We start from the raw sequence: 18,461 nt of genomic DNA, 5'->3' as shown, positions 1-18,461 counted from the left end.
ATCAGAAGTCCTAGCTGGCGTAGAGCAATAACTTAAGATTGTAGTAAGTGCTATCCTGATATGATTTAATATGCACCAGGAAAATTCCTAGGAAACTGGAGGGGTCACAAATGGTCTTATTTAAAACCCAATCTCCTTAGACATGCATATAACCATAAAAATAATACCTCATTGTCCTAAACCTAGGCTCTGATAACATGTCAGAATTCTAGAGAGAAAACAAAGAATTCTAGAGAGAAAGGTGAAGAATGAAATTGTATATTCAAGTGTATGTTTTTCCAATGTACTAGAGCTCTCTATTTATAGATTACAATACATGCTAAAATTATGCTAATGGCTAAAATCAAGCCTTGCTTGATTCAAGCCATTGATCAACCTTTGCTTGATTTTCGCTAACAATTACGATAATCATATTAATAATAGCAATCCACTACGGGCTTTTGGGTATGGTGTTTGGGGTTAGATTTAGGTTTTTTAAATTTGGGGTTACACAGATTTTTCAATTTTGAAGTGGGTTTTTTTCTTCTAATTTTTCGTTATTTAGTAATTATTTACTTATTTTTAAATTTTTATGACTGTTTTGCCCCTCTTTTGTTTAAAGTAATAGAAAATTTTTGACAAGTTACAGATGACAGGGGGTTTTACATAATTCCTAATAAAATTCTGGTACTTAAGGGGGTTTTTGTGTTTAACCAAACCTCGGGGGTTTAAATTGATCCCTATATATCTATTATACAAGTAAAACACTCTTTCATTGTGCTCCGATAATTTTTGCTTGATTAGGTTATTTTTTTATTGTAATATTAACTTTTCCCGAATATTTTATATGATATATTTTAGCAGCTAAAAGGGTTTTGATTTAGTTATAGTAATAAAATTAATTTTCTACTCTTATAGTATCACTGATTTTTTTTTTTTTTTCCTTCATCATACTTGTAAGTTTATTTAATTAATTGAAAATTATTTAATAAGACCTGCTTCACATGAAAAGTTTTAAATACAACTGATCTCTTTTAACATTTAGGTTATATTTTATAAGAGTCCCTTGATTTATAAGACATTATTTATTATTTTTTTTAAGTTATTTGACATTTGATTTAAAATAATTTAATGAGGATGTATATAATTAGTAGTTGATTTTGAACTCTCACACTACATTATGATAAATTATGAGACATTTATAACAATTTTATTGACTGAATTAGTTCCCTAAATTTCTTTTATTTTTTAACCTTGTACATTAAAAGAAATCGATCACTTAACAATTAACAATTCTAGACTGCTTCATTTCTTGCAAGCTCTACCTCTCCATGCCGATTAGCCTCATTCAATCTCTCATACGGGATTTCATTTACCTTATCAACAATTTTGCTATCTTCTTCCTCAACATTTCCACAATCCTCTTCCAACGGCTTATAAGTATAAAACCAAGCACATATTACATAGTATGCAAGATTCAACACCTGAATACCACTGACGAGCCAATAGTAATATTCCAATCTTCCCCTATTCAGATTTCTATCAGGCAACCAATTGTGTTCTTTTCCTGTGTACTTATGAACAAGTGAAACCACCAACGTTCCAATATAATTCCCGACTGATATTGCTATCCAATAAAGTGCTGCAGCCGTGCTTCTCATGCTTTCTGGTGACTGATCGTAAAGAAATTCCAAGTGCCCTACATTCATGAAAACTTCAGCCACTCCATGCAGGCAAAACTGTGGAACCAACCAAAAAACACTAATTGGTATAACGGCTTTTGGATCATCTAACATGTTATATTTGGCGGCGACTTGTTTTCTTTTGATCTCTACAAGTGATGAAACAAGAGTGGCTAGAATGTTAACCGTGAAGCCGACGCCCATTCTTTGCAGGCAGGTGATGCCTGCAGGGTTTTTAGTGAATCTACGAGCAAATGGAACGAATATTCGATCGTATAAAACAAGTCCTATGAGCATGGTTATTATACTAAAGATTGATAAGCTAGCCGGTGGGAATTTGAAGGAATGAGTTATGTGACAGTCCATTGTTCGAGCTTGTTGGATGGTGAAGCTGTGTTGATGTGATGAGGCTGTGACAAGTAAAATTCCTGCAGCCCAAATTGGCAACATTCTGACGATGGATTTTAGCTCTTCAACTCTATGGACTGTGGCTAGCCTCCACAGGTTTGGTGGACTTGAACTTGTTGCTTCACCTTCTGTTACTATTGCAGCTCTATCAAAACACCTGAAAATCATCTTACATTTTAGTAATCAAAGCGTTTAGTTATAATTCGGATTAATACAAAGTCAATTTGATTGTTTTAGGACCCAGAGAAAACATACTATAACAAAAAGTTCCTGAACTTTGATTTAGACAGAAGCAAATTTGGATATTCCAAAAATAGTGAAAATCCTTCCATGAGGAGTGTTTTTAACAAAATCTCAAGAATATTTTGAACGTAATTTCAAATTTTGACCTGCTTGACCATCCTAAATTTCTGACTTTCGTTAATTAGTCAAAAAAGTAAAATTCTAAATCCTAATTTCAATTTCGGTTCAAAACATGGGCAAGTAACGAGGCTTACTTGAACTGGTCAGTATGCAAAAGTGTTCCATGCACAGAAATGGCAATATCAAGCTCCCGATTCCGGTACAAGAGCTTGGGATCTTCAGGTACTACAGTTTTCCTCTTCTTCACAGCCGCAACAATCACTTGAGCCAATCTCGTCAAGGGGCTCCCTCCCGGTTCCAATTTCACATAAAGAGGTGACCCAAAAACAAATGCCAGAACCGACAAACCCATGGCTATGGCTGGGATTCCGAAACCCCAGTTCCATCCAACATTGTCTTGTATATAAACAACAACAGTTAAGGCAGTGAGTGTGGCCATTCCCATGCAGAAGTAATACCAGTTGAAGAAGTTCCATTTTAGCGACGAAATACTTGACTTTTTCATGTCAAACTGATCCGCAGCGAAGGTGACAACACAAGGCCTTATGCCTCCTGACCCAAGAGACGTGAGGAGGAGTGAGATGTAGAGGATCCATAGCTGCAATGTTGAGGCCTCCGTGCAGTTCTCCTGAGTTGGACATGGTGGAGGCCGCAGCGACGGGAGGATAGCTGATAAAGTGATACAAAGTAATCCCTTTCACAACAGAATATTTCAAAGCTTTTAGTTATGAGTAAATATTAGCATAACGTATTCTTATTAAAAGATGAATATAAAATGAAAATTCATTATCAATTAATGAACTTATTTTATATTTATTCAACCATCTATATTTTACCATTTTATTTTGTATATATCTCTTTACATGAGGAATTTATAAAAGTAACATTATTTTTTTAATTATATATGACAAGAGGTTTATTGCTAGTTAACAAATAATATCAATATCAACGACGTACCAAACAATAGATAATAGTGCCAGCGGTGATGGTCCAAAACCTGCCCGCAAAGGAGTCAGCGATGAGAGCGCCAATGAGGGGAGTGAAGCTGGAGGTTCCACCGAAGTTAGTGAGAGTGTTGGAGGCTTGTACTAGCGGCAAGTTTAGCACTTGGGTTAGGTACGTTATCATGTTTGCGTGGAAACCACTTGATGCAAATCTGTCACATATTTCATTTGCTGAAACAATAACCAAAACCAACAATTAATCACTTGCTCTAATCAATTCATAGGTAATTTCTTGGATATGTAACAATTAGATTCAAGAAATGAAATGAAAGAATTAAGGATACCCACCAAAAAGACTAATCCAATCCACGATGATGTATCAGAAAATACAATATTTTTGTTACTCGACCAAGTATAAGGAGAAGCAACTATTATAGATACACTAATCCAAAAACATTCAATTGGAAAGCAATAATCATTTCTAATCCTCCAAGCTACCAACAAAGACAAAGAACTATACCATTTGATCCCTCTATCAACTAAAAAAATTACTAAAAAATTTGATAAAATACGTCATAGAGAAAATTTTTTCTTAGTCGAAGAGTCCGGCGATTATTGAACAAGTAATATCAAATCCCACAATTAAATATTCATGATTTTGTCTCATAGACGTATACATTATTTAATCAGAGAATACACATGCATGCATAACTAGGTGAAGCACTTCATTATTTATGAACAACAAGGTGAAGTTTTTGGATCAATGAGACATAGGATCTCCCTCGAGGTCCATGTCTTGAAAAAACTTAAATCAAGAATATTCCTTGCCAGTTCATGTTTAATCTAGTACACAAAATAAAACTTTGTTTATTTATTTTTTTGATTTCATATATAATATATAAATATATTTCAAACTTTTGAGATGGAAGTGAATTTCCAGGACCACTTCTGTATTGTCATCGTCTCACTGCCATTACTTCATTGCTTTGTGGATCTTGAGAACTTTATCTTAAAATAATTTACAGGCTGTGACATAGTGTTGCTCACCATTAATTTTATTCTTTAAGCTGACTAATGACTCTCGTAAAATGAGTTATATATATATATATATATTAGAGAATCATTCTAACAAGCTTCATGAATGCCAATCACTTTCTTAGACATTGCTAGCTGCCACATTGTTATTATGCTCACAATTTTGTTTTTAAAAGTTAAGAAATCATTAATAATGGAAATTAACATGATGGGATTCATATGTTATTACTAACCTGGCAATATTGTTGGAGAAAAGTAGAGTTCGGCAAAATTACAAGAGTGAAACCATTGCAAAAGAGTCTCTTTTGCGTTTTCCAAGAGAGAGAGTTTTTAATGCAACACGTGAATGCAAGATAATATTAATAACATAGGAAAGAAATGAAAACTCACCAAGAATGAAGGGCATTGTTTTGATCCCTCCAAGCTTCTTCTTCCTTCTTCCATTCTGCTCTTTCTTCTCCTCAGTTTGCTGTATCTTCGACATATCATCATGAGTCTCGCTATTATTGTTGCCTAACTCCATTATTTGTGGTTTCAGGCCACTGGACTGAGGATTCAAGAAAGCTAGACACTTATGTATATATGTGGGCAAAGCAAGTTAGGACAAAAGGCAAACTAGTGATATGAAAATAAAGATGGCAAATAGGTAGGGCTCCATGATTTGACTTCATTGTCATGTGATGCGGTATCTTATGTCATAGTTTTTGACCCTTTTTCTATATTACCAACATTGTCTTTATTGCAGCCGATTTCCTTTGGTGGTTCTAGGGAGATAATTTAGATCGCTAAATCAGTCAATACCAGAAAGAAAAAATTTATAATACTCAGATGAATTTGTTTGCAAATTCTTAACTACATCATTCAAAAATATTTTAAAAACTCAAAAGAATTATGGGTATTTCATTGATGGTTGACTGACCTTTCGAGCTTAAAATACATGAATCTGATATGAGTCCACAATAGAACAAAATAATAAAGATTATAGTTATACCATACTAAAATGATATCATTTGAGCTGCCTACTGCGTTATCGGTAAGACCGGCCAAATAACACCGCCAAACGTCAGGGAGGAATCTTGGGAAAATTACAAGTCTAAAAGGACAATATCGTAACTGTCACTAAATCCACACTTTTGAATTTTGATCATGGTGTGGCAGGTTGATAATCTCCCTTTGACTAAAATTTGCACAGATAGGATTCTAATGTTCTCAAGGTAGGATTCTGAACAAGGGCGGACCCACACGGTGGTCACGTGGGGTCAAGTGACCCCACTTGGGTTTTATTTTTTTAATTTTTAAAAAATTTTCCCAATAAAAAAATTAAATTACAAAATTACACAAATTAATTAAAAATTTTGACTTTCTCTAATAACAATAAAGCTACGGACACCGGCGTTTTTACACCGAAAATGTATACCGGCCTACGTGTTCCCCTAACTCACACTACGCGTGATTAAACTATAATTATTTTTCTAGTGAACGGTCGTCCATCAAATATGGACGGCCGTTCAATTACATGGACTCTTGTCCATTTTATATGGACGGGGGTCCATTTTATATGGACGGGCGTCCCCCCCGTCCAGAAATAAAAGGAAATAAAATATTATATGGACGGGTCCATTTTCTATGGACAGCCATCCATCAAATATGGATGGGCGTTCATATTTTAATAGAAGCCCGTCCATTAACAAATCCTTTTTAAAAATATGAAAATAAAAATAAAAAAAATTGGGGAAGCCCTTACATTTGAACGGGCGTCTGTAAGAAATGGACGCCTGTCCATTATTTTGGTTTACAAATCAAAATAATACTTTGGACGGCCGTCCTTTAACTCTGGACGGGCGTCCGTAAGTAATGGACGCCCGTCCATTATTTTGCTTTTTAAAAACTAAAGAAAAAATTAGGACGGCCGTCCATAAACTGTGGACAGCCGTCCCTTACCTTTGGACGGGCGTCCGTAAGGAATGGAAGTCCATCCATTCCTTTGCTTTTTAAAAATAAAATTAAAACTATGGACGGTCGTCCATAACTTGTGGACACCCGTCCATTAAGTGTGGACGGGCGTCCTTAAGTTATGGACGCCCGTCCATAGTGTAAAGGATGGTCGTCCAATCTCTATGGACGGCCGTCCATAAGGAATGGACGGTCGTCCATAGGTATTGGACGGCCGTCCTTTACTGTACTTAAAATAAAAAATAAATAAATAAATAAAAAACCATCAAGCATTAGGTTAAAAATTTTGGGGAAGCTTTATTTAAAATTTAAAACACACAACCATCACTAGCTATCATCTTCGTCTTCCATCTGAGTTATTCCTTCTTCGTCTTCGCGCTCTCGTTCTTCTGGATTCCTGTTCTGCGCTTGTTCTTTGTCTTCCTCATCTTCCATTGGTAATTATACACTTTCGTTTTTGAATTTTTTTTTTTTTTTTGTTGGATGAATGTGTTGAATGGAGTTGAGTTGATAAAGAGAAATCCAGTCAATTTGGTGGGACTGGTTTGTGTGATTGATAAATAGAAGTGTTCTGCCATTGATAAAGAGAAATCTAGTTTATTTTGATGAATGTCTTAGGCCTGAATTTGATTCTCTGTATTTACACTACATGCCATTGGATGAATGTGTTAGGCCTGAATTTGATTCTCTGCATTTAAACTGCATGTAATCTTGAAACTGTTTCTGTCAAATTCAAACAAAATAAAGTACAAATATATTGCTTGGTTTTTCATCTGTAGAGACAAAATATTTGGTCCTTGGGAATAATTTTGCAGTGGTTAAAGTTTGGTCGAGAGCTGCAATTCTGATATGGTGCAAAGTTTATTGATAGAAGTTTATTTTATATTTTAGGTGTGTGATTGATGGATAATAAGATGGTTGAGATATGTGCAGCAGGTTATTTGATTGATATCAAGAATCATAGTCCATTATAGTGGCTTCATGTAAATTTTTCCTGCAGATAACTAAATTAAGTGACATTTCTTGGTGATGTTGGTTCAATAGCAACAGCTGTTGTTCCTAAAATAGTTCATTTTATTGTATTTGTTTCTTGACAATTTTTCCACTAAGGGATAGTCTATGTGGGTGATTTTTTATGGTCTTCATGCATGTTTCTTCTACTGAATTGATTATGGTTTTGGACTCAGTGTTTAAGGGTAGTAAATCCTAGAAACCATTCACAGTTTTATTTAGTTGTCGCTTTTTTTTTTTTTTGGTTGATAGGGAACAAACTGTAACTTGTATGTTAATGATGAGAACACCATACCAGGCTGCAAAGAATTCTGTTAGTAAACATATACTGCTTGCAGAGTTTTGCCCATTTCAATTCTATATATATATACCAGTTTATTTGCAGTTACAGAGTTGTGTCAGTGAGTTTTTACTAACAGAATTCTTTTAAGCCTGGTATGGTGTTCTCATCAATTTCTAATTTCTAAACTGAATTCCCCTTACTGCCCCTATCCACTGAATTTACCAGCTTGCCCTTTTTCTTCTTCTTCTTGTACAATTTAGTTATAGGAGGCTTATCAGTTAATATATTCTTTTATTTTTTTTTATTTTTTTATTTTTTTTGGTTTATTGCTTGGAAACAATATTTAGGCTTGTCCACAATGCATGAGTATTTCATGTTTTCATTTTCAGAATGTCATAGGATCAACTGGTATAGTTTGCCAACATAACAACTATAATAATTTCATATGTCCACAGTTTACTGCATTGACAGATCCATCTTCATTGTTGTGACATCCTTTGTAACTATTGATGCCTTGACTCTGATGATTACTATAAGGCAAGAGTTAAGCTCAAAACAGTTTGTTCACTGAAAAATGTAGGTCATTTTGACTGTCAAAACCACTTCTAGTGTCAAATATGCACAGACCTCACACAATCCTTTCTATGTTGTATAAATTGAGTTCTTATCTCAAAGTGTATATGTTAAGAGTAATTGAATCTGTAACTTTGGTAGATTATGATGACGACTTTTTTTATGTATACAGGTTTTAGAAGAAAGCAGAAAATGGTGACGGCAAAAAATATAACCATTCCTCAGGAAGGCACATCCTCATCTGCAATTCAATTTCGAGACTTGCAACATAAAAAACAATACGAGAACGTGTCGAAAAGAGATATTTGCCTTGGAAGAAGTTTGGATTTAGGACTTCTAACAAGTTTAGGTTTAGGTGATGAAATCAATTGTTGGATTAATAATTTGAAATGGGACCGTTTGGTCAGTATGAGATATGATGGATATAGACATTTGATATATGAGTTTTTTGGTAGTTTGGAAGTTGCAGAGACAGATAGTGATGAGTTTCAGGCGTATACAATGTTCTTTAGATTAAAGAATCAGAACTTTGTAGTGACACCACAAGATTTAGCAACCTGGATAGGATTTGATTGTAAAGGTTTGGAAAACCTATCTAGAACCTGAGATTCAAACAAGCTTGGATTGATGTTTCCGGGATAGGGACTTACCATCCACATAGGTGTAAATCTATAAAGTTAAAGAATCCTACTATGAGAGTATTTCACAGATACCTGACTTTCACATTTAATAGTAGGAAAGAGACAAATGGAAATGTGACGGCTAAGGATTTAATGTTCATGGAAGCAGCAGTAGCAAGGAGGCAAGTTAATTTAGTGAAGTTATTGATTAAGAAGTTGGGAGAGATTCAAGTAGAAAAAGGAGAAATATATTGGGGGATGCTTGTTACGTTAATATGTGAGAAGTTGAATATTGAGATCACCCCTGATGATGCAACAAATAAGATTACGTTTTCTACAAATAATGTGTTGGGGGATGTGACATTGAATAAAATGGGTTTAATTAAAAAGAATATGGCAGGACAATGGTTTGTGATTAGGGATGAAATGGAGGGAGATACAACAGTTCAAGAAGGTGTCAGTATTCCAGAAGGGGTTAATGAAGGACAAGTCTATGTGCGCAAAAGAAGAGGAACAAGTACTAAACCTAGATCATCTAAGAATGTAGAAGATATGTCTTCTCATACTTTACAGGAAATAGAAAGCAGATTTGAGCGGATGGAAAAGTTTCAAGAGGAGCGTTTTTCACGTATTGAGAGGCAAATGCAAGAACAACATGATCAATTGCAAAGTGATTTCAACACGTTTGCATCAAGAATTGAAGAAACAGTTGATATCATTGGGGAATGCATGACAGAGATTTTCAGCAGGATGAAGAACTTCTCAATAGCCTCCTCATCCTCCAGTCAACCTCCACCCCCTGCACTATGATGAAGAATTTTTGCCTTTTGTTTATAAATAGATTGGTTTGAGTGGATGTTGTTAATAAAGATTGTGTTTTGTTTATAAATAAATTTATCTTTTGTTTATAAATAGATTTATCTTTTGTTTATATATATGTCAACAACTCTTTTCAATGTATATGTATATGTAATACTAGACATACCGAAGGACATAAAAATTCAAATCTCAAATGAAATGCATATCCAAAATGCCATGTACAACCGGAGTCTGCAATGTGACGATAATATATACTGAAAACATTCATAATAAGTTACATTAACGTCATTATCATGAATTCACTACCCTACACAACCAATGACGAAAATACTAAAAATAAAACAACTGCATAAGCATACAACTCAACTGCATTCGGTAGAAATTAACCAAAACATGAAAAATTTCTACCAAATACAATTCTATATGCTTCAACCTAGCAAAAATATCAAACATCTCCCAACGAGACATGTTCATCATTTACAAACTCCTGTCCAGTATAGAAATTACTTTGTCTTGGGAGATTTGGAATCAGACCAGTGGACATCTGTCATTGTTTAACAACCACAATTTAGCACAAGTTATAGAAAACTTAAGGCAATTACAATTATACAAGGTACATAACACATACCTGTGTAGTAACAACATTGTTTGACAACACTTGAGTTTTCGCATCGGCCACGGAAGTACATGAAAGAAATTGTTCCTGTTGTCACTGTACCGATGATCCTTTTCCTAAAAAGTATCATAACACATTAATAATCAAGTCGATATTATTCTAAACTTCAAATAAGTAAATAATGTTTAAAAAAAAAAAAAATACTCAAATAATGTATAAGTCATACCAATTCTTTGTTTTTGTAATTTTTTCTTTTTAACCCTACGTACAATTTCTTCAATCTTCGATTGCTTTCTTCTACATGGAGGACGACCTTTGCTACGAGCTGTCTGTAGACTAATAATTAGAGTATTGCCCTCTTTCGGAGGACTGTTCCCATCTTGACTAGTCAAACCGGTTGTGGAAGAGATGTTCACTTTTGTACCAAACCCTCCCTCACTTTCCTTTTGCTCCAACTTTTTCCTCATGTCAATCATAAACTCCGTCATCATATTATAATCTTCCTCATTATTTGATGTCATATCCGCTACTGTCAGCATTAAATTAGACAACTTATCAAAACGTTGTCCTTCAATGTTGGTGCTCCACCTATTATAACTGACTTTAATTTTCGTATGACATCTGTTCACATTTTTCCTCTAACGTCGTAAAATGTACTTTTCCGGAACGTGTGAAACCCTTTTATGAATCAACACCATAATTGCATGTCTGCTAAAATCCCCCTGAACTCAAACAAATGACAAGTACAACGAATATCACATGAACTTTCTTCAAAGTATACTGCATACGGAACACGGCGACTACTATCTCCAAACCAAACATCTTCCAAAACTTGAAACTCCTCATATGAATCACATTTTTTCAGAAAAGATAACTCACAATAAATCTTCCTCGCAATCTCATCTTGAAACTCTTTAAACTTTGCAGTTGTGTATGCACTTTGAAATTGTTTCTCAATGGGGTAATTAGTTATGCATGGTATCCAAGATTTGAAAGATTTAAAATCAGCCTCCCTTTCTTTTCCCACTTTAGCTCGCAATGAATTATCAAATTGTTCCACAAATTGTTTCAAAGTGGTTTTGGAATTTACATACCTATCAAAAAATGTATGCATACTTTCACTACGTTGGGTAGTAGACATACCTGCCCAAAAAGTATCTTTAAGAAATTCAAGCACCCATCATACTCTTTCTTTGTACAATCCACATAACCATGCATTCTCGTGAAGGTTGTGCACATCAAAAAATTGGTTCCACCGCTCTTTGAACTCTTCACGCGTAAAGAAATCATACGCAACATTTTGCAACTTAAACTTTATAGTTTCATATTCCTTATACCCTATTAACTTTTCAGGCAGTTTCTTCATTATATGCCACAAACACCACCTATGTCTTGTACCAGGGAAAACAATCTCAATTGTATTTTGCATGGCCTTATCTTGATCAGTGATAATTCCATTAGGAGCAACATCCATGCATTCAAGCCAAGAACGAAATAACCATACAAATGTCTCAGTGTTCTCATGAGAAATTAACCCACAACCTAACAACGTCGAATGTCCATGATGATCAACCCCCCCACAAAAGTAGCAAATGGCATGTCATACTTGTTCGTCAGATACGTTGTGTCGAAGGTGATAATATCACTGAATTCTTTATATGCAACCCTACATCTAGCATCAACCCATAGCACATTCTGTAATCAACTCTCTTCATCTACATCAATCATGTACCAGAAATTTGAATTCTCCTTTTGCATTTTCCTAAAATACTCAAGTACTGTCGAAGCATCTCCAACTCCAAGTCATAGCTTTCTCACTTTTTCAATGAAGTTCCTACAATCTTTTTCTAGAAACGTCAAATTATCTACACCTCCTGCCTCAACTGAACATGACTGAAAATTTTTACATGGTCTAATCTCAACCACATCATTAACTTCAAGTCGTCTTTTCACATAAGGTTGTATCGTTCGGTATAACCTTGAAATATCTTCTTTTTGTCGGACTTATAAGATCATGGTTATGTTCAAGTACAACTGATTTAATTTCCCATTTGCATTCACCATTCAAAGCTGCACTAATCCAATTCTTACAATCTGTTTTGGCAACATGTTGCTTTTTCAAGGTATTCTGGACTTACATCTCTCCTTCCCAGAACAAGAACATGCCACTGTCACATATCTCATCTCTCCATCTTCGCCTTTCTTTGACGTACGTATCATTGCTTCAAATCTCATTTTATTACCATACCGTTTGTAATACTTCACCACACTATCAACTGAATCAAACACCATTCCAATATGAGGCTCTACTTCTTCCTCTGCACATCCCATATCTTCTAATTCATCACATTCATTTTCCTGATCATTTAATAGTTTTATAATAGAAAAAATTAGAATGTACTAATACAACACATCAAAAGAAACAATACGATACAATAAATTTAAAATCATGTTAACGAAAAAGTTAAGGTTTCGAGCATAATTTACCTCAACATCATTGAAATGAGGCAAACTGGACTCTTCCATATTCTGTAATTTAATGCAAAACCAATACTAGTGTTCGCGTTCACGAATCTGATTCATAACAATCACCAACAAATTTTCTCTATCAGTTTTTTTTCTATTGTAACATATATTCAATCCAAAATATAATACAAAACTATATAAATGTATAAGTTAAATAAAAATCGGTTAACTACTTCAAGAAATCTTTCTAATTTGGACTAATTTTGATCTTCTTATCTCCCTTTCTACCGTAAAAAATTGTTTCATGAAAAGTTTATAGCTTTCGTTCTTCTCAAGGTAGCTGGAAAATGAGGAAAAAACGGCTGTTCAGGAAGAAATGACTGAGGAATGCAGACGCAAGGAACAGACGGCAACGATGAAGCAGAAGTCGAAGAAGAATTTTGGCACTGGTTTTCTTTCGCTCGAAGAATTTTGGCACTGGTTTTCTTTCGCTCGAAGAATTTTGGCGCTGGTTTTTGGAGAAGCGTATTGGAGAAGCTAATGTTAATAGCAAATTAAAAAAAAAAATTATTTAAAAAACATTTCATGAAAAGCAATAATGCGTGATGTTTTTTTTTTTTTAATTTTAAGTACAGTAAAGGATGGCTGTCCAATACCTATGGACGGTCGTCCTTTACACAATGGACGGCCTTCCATAAAGTTTGGACGGCCGTCCATACATGTTGGACGGGCGTCCATAACTTAAAGACGCCCGTCCATACTTAATGGACGGGTGTCCACAAGTTATGGACGGTCATCCATAGTTTTAATTTTATTTTTAAAAAGAAAAGGAATGGACGGGCATCCATTCCTTACGAACGCCCGTCCAAAGATAAGGGACGGCCATCCACAGTTTATGGACGGCTGTCCTAATTTTTTCTTTAGTTTTTAAAAAGCAAAATAATGGAAGGGCGTGTCCAAAGTTAAAGGACGGCCGTCCACAATTTATGGACGGCAGTCCAAAGTATTATTTTGATTTGTAAAACCAAAATAATGGATGGGCGTCCATTTCTTATGGACGCCTGTCCAAATGTAAGGGATGGCCGTCCACAATTTGTGGACAGGGGTCCCCAATTTTTATTTTTATTTCATATTTTGTTTAAGGACGGGCGTCCATTTCTTACGGACGCCCGTCCAAAATTAAAGGACGGTCGTCCATAAAGGATGAACGGCCGTCCCTAATTGTTTTCTAATTTTTTAAAAATGATTTGTTAATGGACGGGCGTCCATTAAAATATGAACACTCGTCCATATTTGATGGACGACCGTCCATAGAAAATGAACCCCCGTCCATATAATATTTTATTTCATTTTATTTCTGGACGGGCATCCTTTAAAGGGGGACGCCCGTCCGTAGCAAATGGACCCCCGTCCATATAAAATGGACGGGAGTCCATGTAATTGAACGGTTGTCCATATTTGATGGATGACCGTTCACTAGAAAAATAATTATAGTTTAATCACGCGTGGTGTGAGTCAGGGGGACACGTAGGCCGGTACACATTTTCGGTGCAAAAACGCCGGTGTCCGTAGCTTTATTGCTGTAATAATATCTTTCCCCCAATCTCAACTTTTTCTCTTGTCCAATGTGCACCGTTCCATCTCTCTAATCGCTATTTTTCTCTAATAATATATTAAAATTTATGCAATCATTTAATTTTGTATTTAGTTTATTTATGATGAAAGATTTACTTAGCTTTACAAATGAACTTTTTCAAGTACTACAAAAAAAAAAAACCAAAAAAACCAAAAAAAAAAAGATATTGTAAATGCTAAGAATTTGGTTGAAATTGTAAGCAATTTTTACAATTGATGAGGGATGGTAGATGGGAGAATTTACTTAGCAAAGTTTGTTCTTTTTGTGCCAAACATGACATTGATATTCCAAATATGGATGAGAAATTTTTTATTCAAAGGCGATCACAACGGAAGACTAAAGGTATCACAAACGTGCATCATTACTGTATTGAAGTATTTTAGTGTCCTAGATATGCAGCTTCAAGAGTTGAATAATCGTTTCAATAAGGTAAACATTGAATTGTTTATTTGTTTAGCATGCTTATGTCCAAATGAAAATTTTGTTGCTTTTGATAAGCAAAAATTGATGCGTCTTGCTTAACTTTATCTAGAAGATTTTTCTAACTTAGAACTCATAGCACTTGATTCTCAATTTGATATTTACATTTTGGATGTACGCTCTAATGTCAAATTTATGGAATTGAATGGGATTGAAGATCTTGCACGAGTGATGGTTGAAACTAAGAAGGATAGAGTGTTTCTATTAGTTTATATATTAATAAAATTAGCATTGATTTTACTGGTTACCACTGCTAGTGTAGAGAGAGCATTTTCAGCAATGAATGTTTTGAAGAATTATTTGCAAAATAGAATGAGTGATTAATGGTTGAATGATAGTTTAGTTGTATATATAGAGAAAAATGTATTTGATATTATTGATAATGAAGTCATTATATAATATTTTCAAAAGATGAAATCTTGTCAAGGACAATTATAAATAAATGTATTAGTTAATGAAAATTTTATTAATACAAATATTTGTGTTTATTTTTATTTTTATTTATGTTAATTGTTACTTTACCCTTTGACCCCTTAAGTTTCATTCCTGGTCCGCCCCTGATTCTGAATCCATCCGGATGTGTGTGAAACCACACTACTCAGTTGACTGGGAGCAGAATTGGAAAGAAACTTATATCAAATACGTCTCTTATTGATTTTGCCTTGCCCATGCGTGACATGAACATGATAATGCGGTTCATTTTGTCCATTTCTCTTTTCTTCTTTTATTTTCAACTCCACTTTCTGATCCCGTGATTCAGTCTCAGTGCTTCCAAGTATTCTCTGAACATGAACTGATTTTCTATCTAGCAGGACTTCAGTCTTGGGCGAAATTATATTCTTCTCTCGCTAAAGTCCACGTTCACATCACGGGTAATTATGGCTGATCAATATAGAATATAAGATTAATTTGTAATTGTAAAATAATCAACAAATTTGACCTACAAGGAATATTTTACGAATGGGTGGGGCTATGCAAAATGATTGGTAGTAGATTATATATAAGTTCGAACGTCTAGTAGATAAATTCCTAGATAGGGTCGAATATCGGAAGTTCAAAAGTGGATGGACCAACTTTAAATAGTCATAATTGTTTATTTAGGAGGGGTTAAGAGGCCCATAATATATCAACGGAAAGCTCATTTAGAGCCATACGATATGATAATTGATTCGCCTATTAGGGACGTTTTCGAGCCCAAATCTACTGTTTCGACGTGTTTTGGGGCCGTTTTAATTTTCTGCGCGTTTTTTTCTATTTTATTTCAGATTTTTTTTAATTAATTTGAATTTTATTTTCTTATTTATTGGAAGTCTTGTTAGGTTGATTATTATCCTATATAAACATATTATTCGTTTTTGGATATATAAACATATTATTCGTTTTTGGATAATAATTCAATGATTATTCAAATTTTATCTAAAACTTTATGACCTAAGTTTATGTGATTAAAACTTATTTATTAATTCTATATGTTTAGTCTAGTGTTAGCATCGTTGTTACATTAACTCGTTGCATCAATATATGATTTGAAATCATAGAAATGAGAAATGATTGAGTGAGAAATTTTTTATAATGGTAGAAAATTATAGGCCACAATTTATTTTGATGATTTTATTAATTTGTTGGCTAAGCATGTGCCACAAAACTTAGACCGTGATTTTTGATTTATTAATTAACAATTTTCATGGAGCCACGTGGGAGTGGGACTTCTTGTGATAGGAATCGTTTTGGTGAATTTGGCATGAACGATAACACATTCCACTCTCTCCTCTTGTCCCTCTCTTTCTTAAATGATTGATCATTCATCATCTATTTTCACATTTGATCTAAAATATATTTTATTATCGTTAGTTTTAAGTTCAATATATTTAGTCTACATTAAAAAATTCTATCTTTTTATAGATTATAAGAATTTTCTTATATAATTAAATAAATAACGATCCCATATCTATTTTTATATCAAATGACTGATCTAAAAGTGACCTGTTAGCCATATCAGCCATTCGCAGACTAAAGTGTTTCAGCATTTTGAGGTCTAATCTTGATTAGTAGTCGTCTGGGTTAAGGGCGGTAATGATATAATAATTCTAAACTACCATCTAAGCTTATATAACAAAGTTATAATATGCATGATTATTCATCATATGATTCATTTCTAAACTAATTTTCAAACATAATTTAAGATTTTATATGTAATCATAGGTTAAGACTTAAATATATATTAATATCAAGTCATTGTTTACGGTTTTAAGTTGTTGAATCAAGTTCAAGAAGCTCAATTAACTTAAGTTTTTAGATAAAATCTTAGGCTTTGTCCATCAATTTGATAAAATTTTAATTATTAGAAAATCTTGTTGTTAAGATTATTAAAAACCTTTTAGGGAAGGGTATTTTTTTATAAAAATGATAAAAGAAAAAGAGGCTATTTTTAAATAATTGCAAAATTTACTGTAGTTTCAAGGGTTGTTTAGATTTTTCCAACCGGTAGATTTTCAAGCAATCAAGTAGATATAATTTAGACAAAAAGAGAGAATAAATAAAGGCAGGAATGACGCACTCACTTACGTGAAGTAAACAAAAAATCAAACCAAGGTTGGCCTGTACAAAAAATTACAAAGTAAAAGATGAGTTGCATAAACGAGAATATGATAACTTCATATAGCGATGTCTGTGACATGTTTGATTTCAATTTTGTCTAGTAGCAGATCCAGAAATTTGTTTTAAGGTGAGCCAAAATAAAAATTTATTATACATTATTATTTTTATTCATTAATATTTTTATTAGGGTGTGTCAAAATATATAAATTATACATATTAATATTTTAAAAAAAATTGAGGGTAGACCAAAAAGTGGCTGGATCCGCCCTGATTTTGTCCATATCTATATACTTAGACAGGTTGATCCAATACATGAAACTAAGTAAATGAGAAAATCCAAGAAAATTAGATAAATGGTTTAGCCAAAAATAGATATGTTGATATTTTTGTCAAACTTATGTTATGGTGGATAATGAATTGTTGAGCAAATATGTGCATACACCATTCTTCTGTGCAAGCATCTATTGTCTGACACATTTTGTCATGTGGCGTTTTCTCTTTATTGTCTTATCCATCAAGCTTATTTTAATTCATGATATTCTTAGGTGATCTAACCTTATAGGTGTCACAATTTCCTTATGTGGTCCTAAAAGGTTGTAAGACTTTGTTTGTGGTCCCGCAAGAAAGAGAAAAGTTATGTTTGTGGTCCAACAAAAAGTTGGAATTCTTTTTGTCCTCCACGTGTTCAACTGTCAGGCTTATGCCTTTTGCTTTTTCATTTCATGTATGTGCACAATAGATGTGTTCTTGCACACTTATGTCAGACATATGCATGTTGCATTTAATTTCGCATTTTACTTCGTCTGTGTGCACACCTCTCTACTATGCTAATTTCGCATGTCTGACTCATTTTTCAAAAGTTGCGTTTTTATCCTTAACAGCTTAGATGTTTTCTTTACATCTTTTATGCTCTCATTTGGACCACTTACAGGTGTCCCAATATCCTTTAGTGGTCTAAGGAAAATCAACATTTTTCCCCTTTTGGTTGTGGTCCT

The 18,461-nt window shown here is 33.9% G+C and overlaps 1 protein-coding gene across 1 annotated transcript; it reads right to left on the bottom strand.

Moving 5' to 3' along the window:
- Positions 1–1,170: 1,170 nt before the first annotated feature.
- LOC116126367 (protein NRT1/ PTR FAMILY 3.1-like) lies at positions 1,171–4,994 on the bottom strand (the record flags this gene model as incomplete). The annotated part of the gene is made up of 4 exons (XM_031412066.1): positions 1,171–2,226; positions 2,567–3,126; positions 3,390–3,607; positions 4,802–4,994. Coding segments are annotated over 4 exons (1,923 nt in total), but the record flags the coding sequence as incomplete, so codon positions are not given.
- Positions 4,995–18,461: the final 13,467 nt, after the last annotated feature.

The sequence above is a fragment of the Pistacia vera genome, unplaced genomic scaffold, assembly GCF_008641045.1.
Source record: "Pistacia vera cultivar Batoury unplaced genomic scaffold, PisVer_v2 Contig179, whole genome shotgun sequence".
In the NCBI taxonomy this organism is placed as follows: domain Eukaryota; kingdom Viridiplantae; phylum Streptophyta; class Magnoliopsida; order Sapindales; family Anacardiaceae; genus Pistacia; species Pistacia vera.
Note: the sequence above shows the minus strand (reverse complement) of the source record. Positions and strands in the feature narration are given on the sequence as shown.